Source organism: Lissotriton helveticus, chromosome 4_1, assembly GCF_964261635.1.
Source record: "Lissotriton helveticus chromosome 4_1, aLisHel1.1, whole genome shotgun sequence".
In the NCBI taxonomy this organism is placed as follows: Eukaryota; Metazoa; Chordata; class Amphibia; order Caudata; family Salamandridae; genus Lissotriton; species Lissotriton helveticus.
The window spans coordinates 146,862,290-146,882,849 of NC_136063.1; the positions used below are offsets into that span (position 1 = coordinate 146,862,290).

General features: G+C 45.5%; 1 protein-coding gene across 21 annotated transcripts in view; it reads left to right on the forward strand.

Moving 5' to 3' along the window:
- Positions 1-20,560, forward strand: part of SCRIB (scribble planar cell polarity protein) — a 576,647-nt gene that overhangs the window by 526,575 nt on the left and 29,512 nt on the right. For 14 of the 21 annotated variants that reach the window (XM_078686589.1, XM_078686598.1, XM_078686604.1 and 11 more), the window contains 2 exons: positions 4,386-4,423; positions 5,378-5,452. In XM_078686589.1, coding sequence (XP_078542715.1) covers positions 4,386-4,423; positions 5,378-5,452 — 113 coding nt within the window. The remainder of the gene's footprint in view (positions 1-4,385; positions 4,424-5,377; positions 5,453-20,560) is intronic. The other 7 variants (XM_078686596.1, XM_078686603.1, XM_078686602.1 and 4 more) reach the window with 1 other exon arrangement.

Sequence of the window (20,560 nt, forward strand, 5' to 3'; positions counted from 1 at the left end):
GAGGGGCTTGTTAGCAGAAGACTGCTGAGTAGTTCTTCCGGAGCACTAACATTTGGTATAGGCGAGGGGTGTGACAGCAGATTTTTTTGCTTTTGCAAGGTGAGCATCTTTCAAGGCTGGTTCTGCCTATTTGTCGGTCGCTTATTACAACCTGAGGAAGGCTGATGGCAGTAAGGTGCCGAGATCTCGCACTTTAGTGTACCCCTCTTTTGGATTATCCTGATTGGAGCCCACACTGTTGCTACCTGCCATGAGAGACATCACTTTACACAATGGCTATGTCTGGAGAGTAGCCTGCAACTGACATTTGATAAAGAACCTATCCAGATCTGCAGAGTTTTTGAAGGACAGAGCTGGTGTCTGCCTGGCAGCAAGTCTCCAAGAGGTGAGGGGACGCCAACTGAAGTCTGTAGTTTCTGCTGGAGCAACTGAGGGACTGTCTAGATGCCTGCCTCCTGAGAGAAGGAAATAGAGTGCCTGGCCCTACAGGAGGAGAAACTGTCCAGGAGGAGAGGCTCAGCATATTCTCGGTATAAGAACATATGGGAAGTGACTACCCTAGAGAACCGAGCCACGAGTGGCTCGCCCTGTGAGGTCTTTCTCGTCTCTGGAATTCCTCGAGTGAACTGAACTAAGACTTTGCAACCGCAAGTAGCATTGTGTCAGTAGACAACCACTATAGGCCTGCAAGCTGGTGCGCGTGCCGACAGAGAAGAGGAGAGTTGTTGCTGTTAAAGTGGAGCCCGATCAGCCCCGGAGGCCGCAACTGTTGAAAGCTTTGGATACTCCTGTTTGGAGCCAGCCCTATCGCTAGCTGCTGTGCGAGCGATCATGTTACTCAAAAATATGTCTGGAGAGCAGCCTAGGAATGACATCTGAAAATGAACCTACCCGAACTAATTCTGAAGCCGTAGACAGTGGATCCCCAACCCTGTCCCTCATGATCAAGGAGGGGAGCACGCTGCAGAGTACTCGGACAGCTGTGTGACAGGGCTGGGGCTTGCCTGGCAGCCAATCTCCATAGGTGAGGGAACATCACCGTAAGTCTACACTTTCTGCTGGAGGAGCTGAGGGTCTGCCTAGAAGCCTACCTACCTACGTCTGAGAGAAAGGGAAGGAGAGTGCCTGGTTCTGCAAGAGGAGAGACTGTCCAGAAGGTGAATCCCAGCATGTTCCTGGCATGAGAACATCCAGAGGAAGTGAAATATCCTAGAAAGCAAAGCCGTGAATGGTCCGTATTGTAAGGAATTTTCCTGGTCTCTCTGAGGTTCCTGGTAAACGGCACTAAGATGTTGCAACAAAAAGAATCTGTTTCTTATTCATGCCTATAGCCGCAGTGTATGGGACACTACACTATAGCCGTTAGATTACTGGAAGGTATGGCATATCAAAAGAGGGGGTGTAGCGCTCACTGAAGATGCTCAACAGGATTAGAACCCGGTAATTGTCCTTCTAGCTGAAGTACGTACTATGCAGTCGTAGTTCTGCTGTATGATTAAAGTATTTTTAAAGATGAGCACTGAGCTTCACATTAGGTGGAAAGGGTCTGAACTAGTGCTCCTACACGTTTGAGTTAATCGGAGTAATTCTGATTTGGAAGGTATCTTGCTATCCAGCTTTCATCAGTGTTTATGCAAGACCTGGCTGATGGGTATATAAAGTTTGGGGTAGTGCGCGATGTATGTATCTACTTGTTAGCTTGTCTCTTCATTCTCCTCTTGCGGTGTCCTTTCCTCCAGGGTAAAAGAGTATCTTTCTGGCCAACAGCCTCGATTCCTCCACATGCACTTGAACTGGATATGCGCACGAGAGACCTGTGCCTCCTCTGCCTCTGTTGGACCACATGCTCTCCCACACCCCATTTCCATCTGAGTTACAGATACTAGTGGCACTACATCAGCCTTTTAGTATTTAATAACAAACAACTGTGGTATGGAACTCAGTTGTTAATGTGCACATCCAACATATTACAGAATGACACCATCGCAAAACTGAAAGCAGCATCATGAAATGTGCATGAAACAGACCAGCAGTATATTACAGATCCACAGCATCCCAAAGCCTTGAGCAGCATAATGAAATATGCATGAAACAGACCAGCAGTATATTACAGATCCACAGCATCCCAAAGCCTTGGGCGACATAATGAAATGTGCATGTAACAGACGAGTAGTATATTACAGATTCACAGCATCCCATGCGCAGCATAATGAAATATGCATGAAACAGACTAGCAGTATATTACAAATTTGCAGCATCTCGAAATGTGCATGACACAGACGAGCAGTATGTTACAGATTCACAGCATTCCATACCCTTGAGCAGCATAATGAAATGTGCATGAAACAGACGAGCAGTATATTACAGATTTGCAGCATCATTAAATGTGCATGACACAGACGAGCAGTATATTACAGATTCACAGCATCCCATAGCCTTGGGCCGCATAATGAAATGTGCATGAAACAGATGAGCAGTATATTAGATTTGCAGCATCCCATAACCGAGGGTTATCTCATGAAATGTGCATCAAACAGTCTAGCAATATATTACAGATTTGCATCATCATCAAATGTGCATAAAACAGACAAGCAGTATATGACAGTTTCGCAGCAACCCATAGCCTTGGGCAGCATAATGAAATGTGCATGAAACAGACGAGCAGTATATGACAGTTTCACAGCATCCCAGAGCCTTGGGCAGCATAATGAAATGTGCATGAAACAGACCAGCAGTATTACAGCATCCCATGACCAAAAGCAGCGTTATAAAATGTACCTAAAACAGACATGCGGAATTTGGGGTGTTTGAATAGGCCCTGTGGATCTTTTTGTGTTTTTCCAGGTCCTGTACCATAATTTGTGAATCATAATTTCCGAGTCAGTAAACAAAACGTTACAGTTAATAAAATGGAGTCACATTTCAGTACCTTATTTGCAATCTCCTAAACTGCATACGCTGGCAGACATTTTGGCGTGCCTTGCATTCTTGCAGGCTCTAACGATTGTTCAGTTTAATTTCACAATTTAGAGTGCATGTTCAAAAGATCAATATCTGCCTCTTCCACCTCATATTAAACAAGCATTTGCAATGCAGTCGGTCTCGCCTTTGACCTTATATGTATTTAGCTATGCAGCACATTAGCCTGGGTGCTAAAACATCCACTATTCCTTAACATGGAGGGAAAGTAAGCACCAAACTGTGTGACACGCCAGTTATGGAAATACATGGAGAGAAATATTGCCTTTCAGCTGGAAATGGTATTGTCCAAAGCTCTGTTTTTAATACAAAATCAGGGCCTTCGGTGGTCATATCACTGAAAATATAGAATTTGAAAAAAATATTATTGTCTACAGGTGCTCGTGTAAGACAATTTCTATGGACTGGAATCTGGAAAATGCTAAAGTGATTCTGGTATTTTACTGACCTTTGCTGGTCGTTTTCTATCAAGAAAGTTAAATAGAGGCAGTTGCCAGAAAAAGGAGAAAAAAAGTTCCTCAGCAGAAAGCAATTCTGGTATTTTACTGACCACTACTGGTCGTTTTCTATCCAGAGAGTTTAATAGAGGCAGTTGAACAGAAAAAAAAGTCCCTGAGCAGAAGCAGACAAGTCCTAGGGCTGATCGCCAGAGCCCACAAAGTACATACACATATAAGTATATACTAAAGTATATACAAGAGGTCTCAAATGCTTGACCTAAAAACAAAAACAGAAGCAGTGTCTTCCCCTGAATGTGGTTGGTGCACACTGAGCAGGGCCTGTCCTTCAATGCTGGCAGTGCACCTCCAGCAGTGCCTGCCCTTCAGTATGTTTTGTGCACCCTCAGCGGTGTCTTTGTCTGAACGTGTTGGAGTGCCCAGTGTCCACTCATGAACATGAAAGCTGCACCTCAAGCATTAGTCCCATGAACGTGCACCTCCTCCTCCTGTCGTGAATGCTGTACGTTCCCCTCCAACAGTGCCTTCAATTGAACATGGGCATTGCTCTCCCCCAGTTGTGCCTTTTCTGAACACGGTCAGGGCACCACCCTGCAGCATGTGCTGGTGAATGTGCCCAGTTAATCCCCGTCTACCTTTCATTGTGGTAAAAGCAACTCCTGAAGCATGTGCTGTTGAATGTGGTCCGTGCATCCATGGCAATGTCTACCTTTGACTCTGGTCAGAGCACTTCCTGCAGCAGGTGCTGTTGAATGTGGTCAGTGTATCTATGGTAGTGTCTACCTTTGACTGCTGTCAATGCACCTGCTGCAGTGTCTGCTCATGAGCGTAGTCCGTGAGCCCCTCTTCCGTCATATCTTTATTTGTTATGAGCAACAGTACTCGAGCTTAGATACCTGTAGGTGCCACAACTGGTTTCTCATTCTCTTCCTCTTCTCTCCCTCTCAGATTACAGTCCCAGGAATGTGACGTCGCCAGGGAGGCTGGTAAGAAGTATTCTCTTTTCCTGGCTCTCTTCCCCCATTTGTCAGATGTCTTCTTGTCTGAAAATTACAAAATATCTGTACTTTTCCCTGCGTACACTTAGTCATGCTCTTCAGTTAAAGGGCGAAATGCTTTCAGTCCGAGTAAGAGCCCCACACACTTTCTCTCAAGCCTTAAACTTAATGCAGTGCCAAGACAAACCTCAACACATTGCGGCGAAATGATACCTTGTATCAAAGTGAAGAATATTTTGGGTGGGGCCCTGGAAAACCAACAGCTTAACATTGGCACCCTTACACTTCCCCTCACCCCATTTGCAGCCACAGCACCATAGTTCATTGCCTGGTTTAGCATTCCCCAACTCACTATATGTGAAAAAAATGCACTAACGGTAATCAGCATTTCCCTCGCGGACTCACTTCCTGTGTAGGTGGAGCCCTGTGGCTGATCACTGCTGCCACCTTCACTCACAGACTCATTCCATGTGCATGTGAAACACACACATACACTCACACTTTCCATGCTCTGCTTGCATTGGGGCTCATCCTTACTGATTCTTCACTTAGAAGTGACATATATCCTGATAGTTCGCTATAGCTGCACTAAATATCCCACTGATTCTCCAGTCATTCGTTGAGTCTCGTCCTGTCCCAGGTTAAGCACTTCTGCTCTTTTTCTCTTCTCCCCCTCCTTCACTTGCTAATCTTCACTCCAACCTCCATTTGTAGGGATGTCTTCCATGTCACTCTGTCCTAATGAAACACAGCTTCTAAATTATTCATCCACTCTCACAACAGTCACTGAGCTTGTCCACTGCTCATTCTTGCTTCTCCCTCCTTCACTCACTCTTTGTGCCCGGTGAAGCAAGGTTGCTCATCCTCACCTCCCCTGCTTTCACTTACCCACTACTGCTCACACTGTTTCTCTCCCTTCTGTTTTTTTGCTATTCTTTCCAGTCCATCTCTGAAAAGAAGTTTGACTACAGAGAGTTTGCTGCTATTCCTTCTTCCAAACCCGTTTATGAGATCCAGGTATTGCCTGCATGCTGATCGCCACTCCAATTGGGTCGCAATTGCAGGCCTAACCAGTTGGTGTCTGTTTAATGGCCAGAAAGCCCCTCCTTCCCATGGCCAGCCCTCCATTGAAGATTCTGGCTTCATTGGCACATCTATTGACCTACGTTCTTAAAGGGTGTAGTCTTGCCTGATCTTTGGCTGGCTCATGCGGAGGTGGGGCTTTAGGCAAGTCTTTTGATGGGTGATTGGCATGCTGGTATGGGAAGTAGGATCTGCCCACTGTCCTGTTATGTTGGGATCTATAAGGAATCCACTGTCTCTCCATCCTGTCTTCGCTACAGTCACTTCTGTGTCTTCTCGCACTCCTGGTTTTTTTTTGTTTTTTTTGCAATACGGCATGAAGGCACATCAGGGCACCGAGCTATAGTTAACCTACAGACTGGTGTTGATTGACTTTTAGGGAATTGGGAGCTTGTTTCATGGGCTGGTAGTTCTGAAAGCCAGGTAGGGCAGGGGACGTCAGAAGGTCCAGACTATCACTACACATGACTGTGTCTGTCAGTCTAACTAGTCTTTCAAAGGTACCTATTAGCAAACCTCCCGCTTTCCTTTTATGCCAGCATCTCTTTCACAAAGGTCTAGTTTAGGCCTGAGGTTTGGATGCACTTAAGCAGCTTGTATGGAATGCTCCTCTACATCCTCTGGCAATCACTTTCACTGGCAAGACCTTAAACAAGATAAACAAAACAAATGTTCTTTGCCATTGAGTCGAGTCCTCTTGCCCTGTTAGCGTTTTTATTCTGAGAATCTGACCTGATCTGTCAAAATTGTTTTACCAATATCCTGCCTTCTTGCTGCTCAGTTTTCTGAGAAATTTGGGTGTGCACTGCTCAATCAGACTCTATGCAGAAACCTCAGTGGCAGATCTTGTCTGTGGTGGTTTGTGGTGTCTTGCCTCTTTTCATAATGTCTGTGGCTTATTTTCTGTTACTCTGGATCTTTGCTACAAGATCGGTTGGGAGGGGTGTTTGGGAACCAGTGTCTTTGTGTTTAGATCCAGAGCAGCAGGTGTGATGGTTGCTGTGGGGAAGAGGGTATTTTTACAGTATGATTAATCATTCTTGTGCGATTTGTGCTGTGCTGTTTTGTTGGTTTTTGACAGGCGGAGTGTAGCAAGTTGTAAAATTGTTGCAATGACATAACATTTTATTTTGGGGAAGAATCATGTTTCTGATAGTCTTCATTAGACCTCAATTTCCTGTTCAAGGAAGAGTGTTCTAAAGGGCTGGACCCAGCACCAAGAAAGCTCTGCCCTCCATGGAAACTCTGGAGGATCTGGGAATTCTCAGTATAGTGTATAGGTTATTTTAGCAAAAAGGTATATTCCTTGGTGTTACATACTACCAGGTTTCACCTTTAAGTGGTGTCAGTCAGTGTATCGTGGTGGGGACCTCGATTAGTTATTCCAGCCATAGTCCTGGCTGATTAGTTTGGAATTTGGTGAGATTAATACAGTGGTACTGAGATAGGTTTAAATAAAACAGGATATTATGGGGTAGAGCTTGCGTTTGGGAAAGCATATGGGTTGGACAATGGGTTAGCCATTTTTTTTAAGAAGAACATTTAAATGTATTGCCTATTGTGCCTGTATTGAAGATTCCTGCTCTATCAGGAAAACAGAACCTGGAGATTCTTCTCAGTAACATCCTGCAAATTTGCTTTTGTGATATTGCAGGCCGAGCTGGAAGGCATTCCTTTACAAGTGTATTTGTTTTAAATGCAAACATAAATAGATGACCTTACAGCATATTAAACAAGCATTTTCAAAGCTATAGGGATTGTAAGTGTGCAGTGTTTAAAAGAAGTTTAAAAGAAATTCACACTTATACAATGTCAAAAATTAGACAAATATATAAAGTCATGGCCCAGCAGTCCTGGCACCGAAGTGTACGTGTGGTCATGCAAAATTGTGTCACTCACAGCACAGGATGGCTGGTGGAGAAAGTAGACTGGCCCATTTCCCCAAGAATGGGTGCCGTGATAGAAGGAATCAACATGGGAATTACACTTGAACAGATCTATGGAAGAAGATGGAAGGTGTGTGTGTGCGCGTCTTGCTTGCGGACGATTGCCAGTAGGTAGTTCTAGTTAGGACCTAGTTTCCACAGGTAAAGTGTTTTTGTTTTGCTAATAACTTTGCTGCCCTAAATTTTCAAAACTAGTTCGCCACTCACTTCAGTTACTGTCTAGAAAGTGTTGGGGTGATTAGTCAAAGGGGGGGTTCCAAAATGCTTTTTTCCAATGATTTTTCCCATGGGGTGTTTTTGGACATGACCACAGCCCGAACCGCTGAACAGAATTACACCAAATTTGGCAGAAAGGTAGATCTTGTTCCAGAAAGATCTGTTAAGTAATTTGGTGTAAATCTATTCAGTAGTTTGAGTTATTAAAGAAAAAAGATTTATGTATATTTAGGGGGCGCAGATGCTCCGCGGAGCAGATACATCAATCGATGAGATCTGATTGGCTGCTACCACTTCAACCATTAAGTGGTGGCAACCTTCTTGTGACTCTGGACTCAGCCAAAGTTCGAATCTCCCCAAAATGCAAAACAAAAGCAAAATGGGGGGCATTGTAAGAAAATCCTGCCCCCTCCCCATTCCCCCCAACCAATATGTCTGGCATTGGGGAACCACGCCTTGAGCAAAAATGTTTTATTTTTATTTTTCCGCAGATTAGAAGAGCATCCATGTGTCCGCGGCACAATCTTGTTTACTAAATGCCCCCCTTGGGAGGCAGGTCCCAGGCGGAACTTATAAAAATAATTGGGGGGATGGGGCGCACATGGCCCGGGAAGGGGGTCAGCATGTTGACTGCCTTTAGGGGGTTGGACACAGGCCTTGTGGACAGTACTCCGCTGCCCATGGTCGCAGCCAACCCCACTGCATGGGGTTTGCTGCAAGCGGGGTGTTGACTGCATTGCTTGGCCGGGTTTGGCTGCAAAGGTAGGGGAGTTGCCCAAATGTGCGCGGTGGCGGTTGTATTAATGTATAGTGATTCATTATTACTTAAACAAAAGAAAAGTAGAATTTATTTAAAAAAGCAAAGGTTTCAGAGATGTTCTAGTTAAAAATTAGCATTAAAAGTTTACAAGAGTGTTATAGTTAGGTAACAGAAATTTAAAAACCTTCAAAATTCACTCGAAAACCAAAGATTACAGAGAAGTTATAGTTAGGTTCAGATTTTACTCGCACAAAACCATAGAAATTCAGCAGTTATAGTTAGTTATCTCAAGTAACCATAACTCGCTCCCTCGCCATGCATTGCTAATTACCCCACAAATTACATCACTCATACTATCTTCTATAACATCCTTGATAATATCACTTCAACATATGCTATAAAATTATTGATGAGAAAAGTGTGCATGGCGGGGGGCGCAAGTTATAGTTATCTTATGGACGAGTTATAGTTAGTTGAGATAACTAACTATAACTGCTGAATTTCCATGGTTTTTGTGTGTGTAAAATCTGAAACTAACTATAACATCCCTGTAACCTTTGTTTGAGGCTGGTAGTTGTAGTAAGGGTGAAGATGGTGGCAGGGTGAATAGGACTTGTAGCAATGTCCTTCTTTAGAGGAAATCTTATATACTGTGTCCTCTGAACTAGCTTTCCTTTTTGAAGGAGTTTTATCCAAAATGTGTTCATTACCTAGATTGATGTATAGGTTTTCCTGTTTCGGGTCCAATCTGTCCCTCATGACCTCTAAGATTAGATCTGGGAGATCTTGTTTTGATTTCGGCTCCGAAGTTTTTGATATCCTTAGAAGCGGAAGGTTTTGGTCCCTGAAGCAGACGTGTGTTTTGAAACTGGAGATTTCGGCTCCGAAACATATTTGTCCTTCGGAGTGGAATGTTTTGGATCCGACAATGATTTGTCTCGACTCGATCCCGAACAGGAAGGCTTGACTGTTTGTTTTGACTATTTGTTTCGGTGCCACGTCTGAGGGCAGAGCGTCGGAAACATCCTCTCAGTGCCGACCAAGGGCCGATGGCAGAGGTGGTGCAGAAGCCTTATGTTTAGTGAAAGAGTTTATTTGGTAATGGAGCTTTAGTACACACGGCACCCTGTCCTGCTAGAACGACGTCTGACTCCAATTCGATCTCTAAGATGGAATCCGATTCTGGGACCAAAAAGGCCCCCCTCTTCTTCCGCAGCAGTCGTTTCCTCCTGTTCGGATTCTTCACCGAAGATATCCGGAGTATGTTGAGTTGCTGCATTTCTTGTTGTCGAGCCCGACGATCCTGGAGAGTCTTTTTTGATCTAAAAGACCAACAAGCCTCACAATGTTCTTTCTTGTGCTCCAGTGAGAGGCCCAGGTTGCTGACTTGGTGTAGATCGTAAATCATAACCCACCCTTACTCCTTAAAATACCCCAACACCCTAAAACACTAACCCATCCTAACCCTATAAATATACCCTGTACCCCAAAACCCAAATCTACCCCTGAACCCTAAAAATACCCCTGTACCCCAAAACCCAAACCTAGCCCTGAACCCTAAAAATACCCCTGTACCCCAAAACCCAAACCTACCCCTGAACCCTAAAATACCCCTGTACCCCAAAGCTAGCCCTGAACACTTAAAATACCCCTGTACCCCAAAACCCAAACCTACCCCTGAACCCTAAAAATACCCCTGTACCCCAAAACCCAAACCTAGCCCTGAACCATAAAAATAACCCTGTACCCCAAAACCCAAACTTACCCCTGAACCCCAAAATGCCCCTGTACCCCAAAGCACAAACCTAGCCCTGAACCCTAAAAATACCCTGTACCCCAAAACCCAAACCTACCCCTGAACCCTAAAAATACCCCTATACTGCAAATACCAAACCTAGCCCTGAACCCTAAAAATACCCCTGAACCCCAAAACCATACCTATCCCTAAACCCTAAAACTACCCCTGTACCCCATAACCCAAAACTATATCTGAACCCTTAAAATACCCAAACACCCCAAAACATATACCTCAGTACCCCAAAACATATACCCCTATACCCATACTTACCTTATCCAAACATTAAAAAAACATGATTTTACCATTCATGCATTTACAACGAATTTCGTTGTAAATGTATGCGTGGTAAAAGCATATAAAATGTAATGCCATGCGTTATAATGGCATTGCGGAGTCATGGTACTTTTGTAATGAAAGTATGCGGAGTGATGGTATGCGGAAAGAAAATTGCGGAATAACGGGTGTTTACCCTCCCCCGGCAAGTACATTGGTGGCACGGTGACCCACATCTCCAGCAACATACTCATATTTTTTCACCACCGATTTGAAAAATGCACAGGTCTCTCTCGTTGATGGCCAGCACCGACATACACTTTTAGACACACCTCCCGCCACTACTCCTAGAATTGCGAACTTTAGAGCTGGGGAGCTACGTTCGAATCTCGGCATCAGCTCAACATCCTGTGATTCCAGGCAAATCGCTTTGTCTCCCCGTGCCTACCACAAATGAATGTGTTCTTCTGTAATGTAAATTGTGCTCATGCCATGTTGTCGAGTTCGCGCTATATAATAATGCAAGGAAAAATAAAGTAGGGAAACTTGAGTTCACACACTACTGAACGCGCACTCTTAAGTGCATCAGCAGTGCACTGTGAATCGGAGCGTTTCACAGGCCTGTCACAGGTAAAAAATGCTATCAAAACGAAATCCTACAAAACAATATACTACTGGCCGGCAGCAATTCATACCCGGACAACGTCGGGACGGGCTGCTAGTGTGTGTGTGTGTGTGTGTGTGTGTGTGTGTGTGTATATATATATATATCAAAAGAATCCCGACCGCCTCTCGCTGCGGTCATGAACGGGCGCAGACCTCAAAAAAAATATATATATACACACACACACACACACACACACACACACACATTAACTGCACCCCTTTTTGGATTGTTTTGTGGAGATTCGGCAAATGGTACAAAAGATATTAGCAACACAAAAAATGCTTTCCCTATGGAACAGCTGACCTAACTATAACTACCCAACTGCCACTGGGTAGTTTTAGTTAGGCCAGCTGTTCCATAGGGAAAGCGTTTTATGTGTTGCTAATATCTTTGGCACCGTTTGCCGAATCTCCATGAAACTTTTCAAAAAGGGGCTACTCTCTGACTAGTTAGTGCTTGGAAAGTTTTGGGGTGATCTGTCAAGAGGGAGCCGAGAAAGAAGGGGGGGTCCGAAAACGCAAAGTCCCCATACATTTTCCTCACGGAATTACACCAAATTTGGCAGAAAGCTAGATATTGATCCACAGATTGTTCTTTTTGTGATTTGGTGTACATCTGTTAAGTACTTTTTTGAGACATTGAGGGGGGGGGGGGAATTGTGGCCGGGCCACATTCAATAACTATATACTCTGCGGAACCCACCCCCGGGCCGTATTCAGTATTGGGAAGAGTGGGGCTGTTTGGCCCCCTCCATGAGCCATTAAAGGCCATCGGAAATCATGAAAAAAGGACAGGGGATACCCGGTCCCCCTCCAAGAGCCATTGAAGGCCCCGGGAAGCCCATATCCATAACGGAAACTTGCAAATAAGGGGAGGGTGGTAGTGCACCCATTTCCCTCCCTGAGCTTCCAAATGCACCTGTAAAACTCCATTCCCCAAGGCCAAAATTGCTTAACATGGAGGGAGCCGCACGGCCCCCCTCCCTGAACTATGAATGGCCCAAGGGACCCCAGCCCCAAGGACCCCAGCCACTGGGCTGGCTCACAAGCTATGTCCTGTTGAGCCCACCACAGGGACATAACTATTTCCCTGCCCTCACCAGTGGGGGCTCTGGCTGAGGAACCTGTTTGCGCTCCCGCTTGGCCTTAGCATATTTTAATTTCCAACCAAACGGGAGCAAACACCAAGTCTGCTCCTAGTGGGTTGGAGCTTCAAAAAAAATTCCCGCCGGACGGATGTTGACTTTTGATTGGTTAACCTACTCACACTGATGCGGGCAGTGAAAAAGGTAGTAATATTAATCGCATCTGGAGGGAGCAGAATTAGTAGCTGCTCCCTCCAGGCAGGAGCTGTGCTGGCTCCTGCTGCATGCAGTAAGCGGACTGGGGATGCGCATCTTGGGGCTCCCCTCACGGCCTCAGAGTATTTGGTGGCTGCCTTGGATGGGCACATGGGCACCCACCTTTAAGTGATAAGGTTTCCTGGGGCGGAACAAGGCTTGGGGAGGGGGGCGCATGGCCCCCCTTATTTTCAATATTGTTTCTAAGGAATGGGGTCACGCAGGGCCTAACACGGCTCAGGTAGGGGGGGGCACGCAGCCCCACTCCTTTAATTTTAGTAGTGACCTTGGGGGATGGATTCCCCAGGGCCTAACAAGGCCCCCTTTTTAATTTTTAGTAATGGCTTGAGGAGGAGGGCTCCTTTTAATAAAAAATAAAAAAATGACCCTGGTGGATGGGGTTCCTTGGGCCTAATAAGGTTCAGGGACGGGGTCACGTAGTCCACCTCCCATAAAAAAGGTCTTGGGTATGGGGTCTAATAAGGCTTGGGGAGGGGGCCACCCTCAGCCCCCTTTGAAAACATAAGATCCTGGGGTCACAAGGGCCTACTGGTCTTAATTAAGCTCTGGTATGGGGGGCGCGTGCCCCCCTCCCCACACATTAAAAAAATAAAACTGGACAGTTGCTGAGAAAACCAAAGGTTAAAGTAATGTTCTAGTTATGGGAATTTGTCATTCACAACATTAATGTTTGGAACTGAGAAAAACACAGAAATTTACCAGTATTAGTTAGAAGAGCTAACTATAACTTGAGCCCGCCATGCACGTTTAATGCCCTCACATAATACATCACTCATGACATGTTCTATGGCATTTATGACATCACTGACATTTCAAATGGCATCACTGATGACTTCATCCAAGTTTCTTTTGTACACATTGCTCTATAATAGGATATTGCATTAGAGTTTTGAAAGTAAGTACAAAATTGCTCAGAAAAATATGAGGCACCATTAATGCAATCAAAGAAACCACTCCCTTAGCTGTAGAAAGCATGGGTTCTGTGCCACATTGATCCTATACAATACACTTTACAGGTAGAGTAGTTCACAATAACAATCAACCACAGGTACATGGGAAACCTTCAATGTATACAGTGTTCAATCTGTATGCAACTGTTCAGAGAAAGCCAAGTTCCTAAAAATACTGAGCGTTTGTTCAAAAGCGATAGCCCTACTATAGACAGTTTTTTTCTGTATCAAACCCCTGACAGTCACCGAACCTACATTGAGAAATGAAGTTGATATGAGTAGGGAAGTGGGTACTGTAAACATTATTCGTTCTATGGAGAGACTTTACCCTGTATCACACTGTTTGCAGACCATGAAACTCTCATGAAAAATACACCAAAGAGTATAAAAAGTATCTGCTAAGTCTAGCGTACACTCTATGCTACACTTGGCAAAAAAAGGTACTCTTCACTTAAAATAAGCAACGTCTGAAGGTGCTAAGGATTATAATACCGGAAGCCTTCATTCTGTGGTGAAAACTTAACAGATAGTGCATCTTCTGAAGCAAAACAAGCGCATGTACATAGCCTAGTACCTGGTGGATACAGTCTTCTACGTTATGTAGAAATTGTCACGCTGAGACCTTTCTATCTCATAACTCAAGGCTGCTTACAATACGTAGTAGGTTGTACTTAGAATCTTTGCCTAGTTGCAAACGTGTTCTGCATAGACTAAAAACCTGTATTGAACATGCCGGACATAGATTGTGAACTGTTACCTACACACAGGGTTGATCTTCAGTGGAAACAATTATAACATGTTCAATACCTCTGCACACCTATGATGAATTAGGAGCACATGCGTTTTGTAAAAGCACCTATCAGCTGGACACAGGCTGTACAAAATTAGGTTGAAAAGTAATATGGCAGCTACCCATCACTATATAAGCTGAAAACAAACTAACACTCGGTGGACCAAATGATCCAAGATGGAATGGAAGCTGCAAAGTATGTCTTGTGTGCAGGCCTGGACACTACAGTCTGCATAGGTTCTGCTCCTGGCACTCGCCGATTGCTTAGAAGCATGCCTGGAGGCAGTCACCCAGGTTTTTGGATGTCCAAAGGTGCTGTATTGACATCCCTCAATGCCTTTAGACTATACAGAGAAAACGCTGACTCTGCGCTCGAGCAGTTCAAAGATAGTCACATAGATCTCGATCTTTGGAGTCATTGTTCTCAGCCAGACAGTTCCACCAGAAATATAGAATGTTTAGGGGCTATGCCAGAATTCTAGCTTACCGGCAGCATCAGCCCTCCCAACTGGTGCAACAGCAAGCTCTTCCCTTTCAGGACAGAGGCTGTGGTGGCAGCTGTAGCAGTGCACACCAGCAGGGACCGCAGTCTTCCAACTCTTCCTCCTTTGCTGTACATAAGTTGCTTTGATTTGGTCTCCTAGGCCCACAACCAGCTGGTAGGGAGTAGCATATATTTCTTCCCTGGCTGAAAATCCATCCTGTCTGACGGATTGGTTTTACAAATTGTTCAAATGGGCCTACGTTCTGCTTTTCATTTAGTCCCACCTGTTATCTCGCCCCGAGGACCCCCCTCCTACACAGCACTTATTGGCAGACAGTTTCCTCTGTCTGGTCAAGAGTGGGTACCAGACTTGGAGATGGGTGTGGGGGCTATTCACAAAACTTCCTCATCTCAAAGGACTGAGGCGTTAGGCCTATTGTGAATCTTATTCCATTTTATGCCTGTCTGAAGAAGGAAAAATTCAAAATGCTGTCTCTGGCTCAGAACCTCTCTGCTCTAGATCCAGGGGACTGGATGGTGCCCCTAGACGTTCATGGCGTGCATTTACATATACCCATCCTGCAGCCCCACAGGTGCTACCCGTAGTTCACAGTGGGGGTTAAGATTCCCATACCTCAATGACCGTCCAAGACCACATCCAGATCGTGGCCAAGTTCTTCAGCTCCTTGGATTTTTCCATCCTGAGCCATAAACAAAGGATTCCCTTAAATACTGCGCTCCTGGACATGGTAATGTTCAAGGCCTTTCCACAATCACAGCGAGTCTGGGATATTCAAGATATGATCCCATTGTTTTGGGGTGAGTCCTTGGTCTTGGTGAGCATAGGTCCAAGGCTTCTTGGGATACTCCCTCATGCATCCTCCTAATGGCACATGCGTACCCTGCAGGGCTCCCTACCTACAGTTTCAATGTGTCCAACACCAGGGTTGCTTCTCTAAATCCATGCATATTTTGCAGGAGACTGCCCAGGACCTTATGTGGTGGCAGAGGAGCACAAACATGGCAATTGGCAGACCTCTCCCCCTCCCCACACAGATGCCTTTTTAGGTCGAGGACTTGTCGCACTGCTGTAAGCAGTGAGGGCGGAGCTCCGAAGATTTAATGGTCGAGGACTCGTCGCACTGCTGTAAGCAGTGAGGGCGGAGCTCCGAAGATTTAATGTTTTTAGGTATGGGGGCTTGAACCCGCCTCTCTCCTCCATTGGCTGGCTTCCTAAACGGAGGCCAGCCATTGGAGGAGAGAGGCGTCACTCCAATCAAGCCCCGTTTCTTTCGGATTCGGGGGGCGTGTTTTTTGCGTTCTTTCACCCTGTGACATCATCAGTCACTCAGAACGCCAAAAACACGCCCCCGATTCCGAAATTTTCGGAGCTTTGCGGCCGCCATTTCTATCTGCTCTCTTGCAGCGTGCTCCTCTTTCTGCAGGAATAGCCTTTTCTTCTTAGTCCCACCGAACCCCCTGACTTTCTCTCTTCCTAATTTCTCTCACACTCAGTGTCCCCTCTCTCACGCTCCCAGCCTACGCCCCGCCTGTGACTGCGGGGAGGGAGGTTCACACGTGAGGAGTCCGCATCTCTGCTTTGCTTTCCTTCCCTCCCCAGTCAGTCCGGGCTCCGGTGCAGTTCGGGGTCATATTTCCGCGCCCCTGGCTCACGTCGGTCCCCCGCGATCCCCCTTCCAAGTTCCCTTCTGCTCTTACCTCTCCGGCTCGAGTGTGCCCTCCCTCCCGAGAGCATGCACGGCGAGAAGCACTAGCACTGCAGATAGGAGTTCGTGAGGAGTCGGCAGGGGAGCATAGGCATGGGATGGAGGAGGGGAAACCCACCGCCGGGGTCTCACACAGAGCCGGACTGCCCTTAAATCTAGCCCCGAGCTACACATTCAGAAGCATGGGAGCCGCGCTCGAAACTAAAGCGCACTGAGGACAGGCGCCAACTCAGAGCCAAACTCCACTGGGGAGCAGCGCCTCTCAGAAGCAGACTGCACCCAGGAGCTGCGCGCACTCACAACGGAGACCACTCGAGACTTGCCCCCTTCCCCCCCCCCCTCGGGAATCGGATCGCAAGGATAATTGGCCTGCACCCGCCTCTTTATTTGTTCTACGCTTCTCTGCACTTTCAGATGCAATTCACCAGCACTTAAAACGTTCCACGAAGTCGCGGAGAGGTGAACCCAAGGTGGCTGCACTGAGGCAAGTCTGTTTAACAAAAAACCCTCGGGTATGAAATCTAGCCTGCACAACAAGGGCCAAGCCTCGCCTTCCGTCATCCTGGTCTTACTACTGCCATCTCGAAGGGGCAAAGACTTGTGCGGCCGCCATTGTCTCACCTAGCTGTTGCCGATTTTAATGCGTCGCCCCCACAGGCTTGTCAGAGGTGGGGGGAGGGGCGTAGTCTCGGCGCCGAACGGGCGATCCTGCTGGATGTGTCTGCTATGTGAGGTTGACACCAACATTTTTGCACACTTTGTGAGTTGCTTAGGCAAGGATTGTAACTTCGGGATGACTTCCTTCAGTGCTCTGATCAGCAGTGACCCGTTCTCTTTCCCAAGATCTTCAGTAACATTACCCTCCCAACAGACTAGTTTATCGTCAGCCTGGTTGGCACTCACTCCTCCCTCAAGAGTACCTCTACAATTGGGCAGCAGTTATGCCGTTAATAGGTCTGCTGGAGGTTTGTGAACACTGCAGAGAGCGAAGACCGACTGCAGAGTGTGTGGGTACATTTCATTATGTGCCTTCCTGTTTGTGCGGTCTTTTGTCATTTTGTTAACACTCCTTTGGCGATTTATTGTGCAGAAAATGCGTGTCTGCAGGATGTGTGTGTGCATATCAGCAAAGTATGAATGTCCAAAGGGTGTGTGTATATCTTTTGAATGCTGGGCATGCATATATAATTCATTTTTCACATATGATTGTGGACAGTCCTTTCTTGATAACGTGTTTAAGTGCAATCTGTATTTGTTCATGTCTGCAGAATATGTATTTCAGTCATGGTGTGTCCCCCCTCAGGGCACGGGCAGACAGACATGTCTGCTGGGTATGATTTCTCTGCGACATCTGTGTGCGTTTATTCAATTTCTTACATTTCTATTTTTTTTCTTAATAGAATACCGCATGTGAGGTCTGGTACGGTGAAGTTGGGTGGGGGTATTGTGGATCATAATGTTGTGGAAATTTGGAGCAGCACGGTTGGGGGAAGATGGCGAGAACTGTCTCTGCTGTATGTTGTTGCGATGGCTCCTGTATACTGTAATATATACTCGCACTATGAATCGGACACAGTGCATCTTTACATGCTGGCGACGAGGATGGGTAAACAGGTGGTGGATGCCCCTGTACCAATGACAAGGGAACCGTTTTTTCCCCAGAGTTTTTATATAGCGCAAACTTGACCCGAAGGTATACGGTATCAGAGCGCTTTACATGAGCACTAGTTGAGTTACATAAGGACACATTCCTTTTGTTAGGCACGGGGAGATTAAGTGATTTACCCAGAATTGAAGGATGTTAAGCGTAGTTGCCGAGACTCTAACCCGGATCCCCAGATTTGAGGTCAGCCGCCCTAGCCGTTAAACCACATCCTCTCCACAGTTGTTATTGTTCCTTGGTTTAACAGCATTTTATTAGTTTATTGACAGTTACACTGCCAAAGTTGAACCTCTGCCACACTTACTAAGGAGAAAAAGTGAATTGGTATAGGGTGTTGATCAAAATCCCTTCTTGTTGAGTTTAAGACTGCATTATATCTGCAAGAATGGGATAAACCCAAAGCAACATTTGTTGCACCTAGTCCGCAACCACAAATCTTTGCCCAGTTTGAAAGATTTGATAAATTGAGCACACGCTTTTGCTGATCTGGACATGTTTTGAAACACTCATTTACTGTAAGAGGACTGTACGGTCAGTTGACTACAAGGTCCATTCACCTCAATGTCACCATTGGCGAACACAGTAGTCTCACCTTATATTTTGAAATGTGGCAGGTTAATTTGCACTTGGGGCTGTACTAACAAGCCTTTGCAATGCAATAGGTCTCGCCTTTACGTGTTTTTAAGCTATTGGCATTGTAAATGACAATGCCTATTTTCGTTTTTTAAAACCTAAATAAAAGGCATTGTCATTTACAATGCCAATAGCTTAAACTTGCGTAAATGCGAGACCTATTGCATTGCACATGGTTAAGTTTAAAACTGAGTGTGGTGCCGCTTCAAGGACACCGCGCTTGGTTTAATTTTTTATTGATTTTTTTTTTACTTTAACACTGAGCGCTGTGTCCTTGAAGTGGGCGCCACGCTCGGTTTTAAAGTAAAAAACCAAAAAACAAACAGAGCATGGTGTCCCTGAAGCAGGCATAGCGCTCATTAAGAAAGTTAAATAAGAAAATTAAACAGAGCGCAATGTCCCAGAAGTGGATGCCGCACTAAATATGAATGTTAAATATAAATAAATAAGGTGAGCGCAGTGTCCCTACTCCAACTCCACCCTCCAAATCCACCATCCAAATCCACAATCCAAGTACTACTACACCCTCCAAATCCACCATCCAACTCCACCCTCTAACTCACTCTACTAAATAGCATCTAATGTATAGTACTTACTGTAATACTGTACTACACACTCTGCTACACTCTCTACTACTCAACATTACTCACTCAATTAGTCACTCTATACTACTCACTCTTTACTACTGAAACTAAAAATACACTGTATATGTAAGGGTGTGGCTGTGCATGTAAATGTGTGTGGCTCTAGGACTCTTTACTACTCACTCTCTCACTATTTAATACTCACTCTTTCACTTTTTACTACTCGCTCTCTAATACTCTCTTTACTAATAACTCTCTCCCACTCACTATCAACTACTCACTCTACTACTTTGTGTGTGGGTGCTAATGCAATAGGTCTCACATATGCAAGTGATTAAGCTATTGGCAATATAAATGACAATGCCATTTATTTATGATTTAAAAAAAAAAAAGAAATGTCATGAGCAATGGCAATAGCTCTACCTTTAATAATGCCGAGACCATTGCATTGTAAATGCTTGTTTAACTGATACTTAGTTGCCGAGTTGGGTGGCCATCTGGATCAGATGGAGATCGGCGGCCTCTGGCCTCTAGTGGAGAACCAGCTCCCCACCTTTTGGTGCATTTGCCTGAAGCTGAAGGTCTTTCTGTCATCCATGAAGGACAGGCTGGTGCCTATCCTCAGTCAACACAACTGTCATGTGGTAGTGCAACAGAAAGGCAGGTTGGGATCCTATGCCAAGAGGCTTTACTCCTCTAGAGATAGCTGGCCCAGCAGACGATCTTTCGGGAAACCAACCATCTTGCAGGTTCCGTGAACATGAGCATTTGAGCTGACCAGACATCTGCTGGTATTTCACAAGTGGGGGTTCCTCTCCCAAGGTTACACAGGCTGTCTTCAATGAGTGGAACGTACCATGACTATATGTTTGTCTCTGTTGAGAAAGCATTGTGTCAAAGCTTCTGTGGTGGTGTTGCCTTCCTAAAGGTCACTGGGAGATGTATTCTGTCTGTGATCGACTCTGGCATCCTGTACATTTTCCCACCACTACCATGCTCATTTAGAGTTCTGAGGAAAGTCCAGACTAACTGGGCTCTAGTCATCTTAACAGCCCTAGACTAGGCCAGGAGAGTGTAGTACAGAAAGTTCCTGAGCACTTGCCCTCCCATCTGTCTTCCTCTTCAATAGAACCTTGTGTCTCAGCAACAGAGGAGTGTCCTACATTTGAATCTCCACAACCTACACCTTCA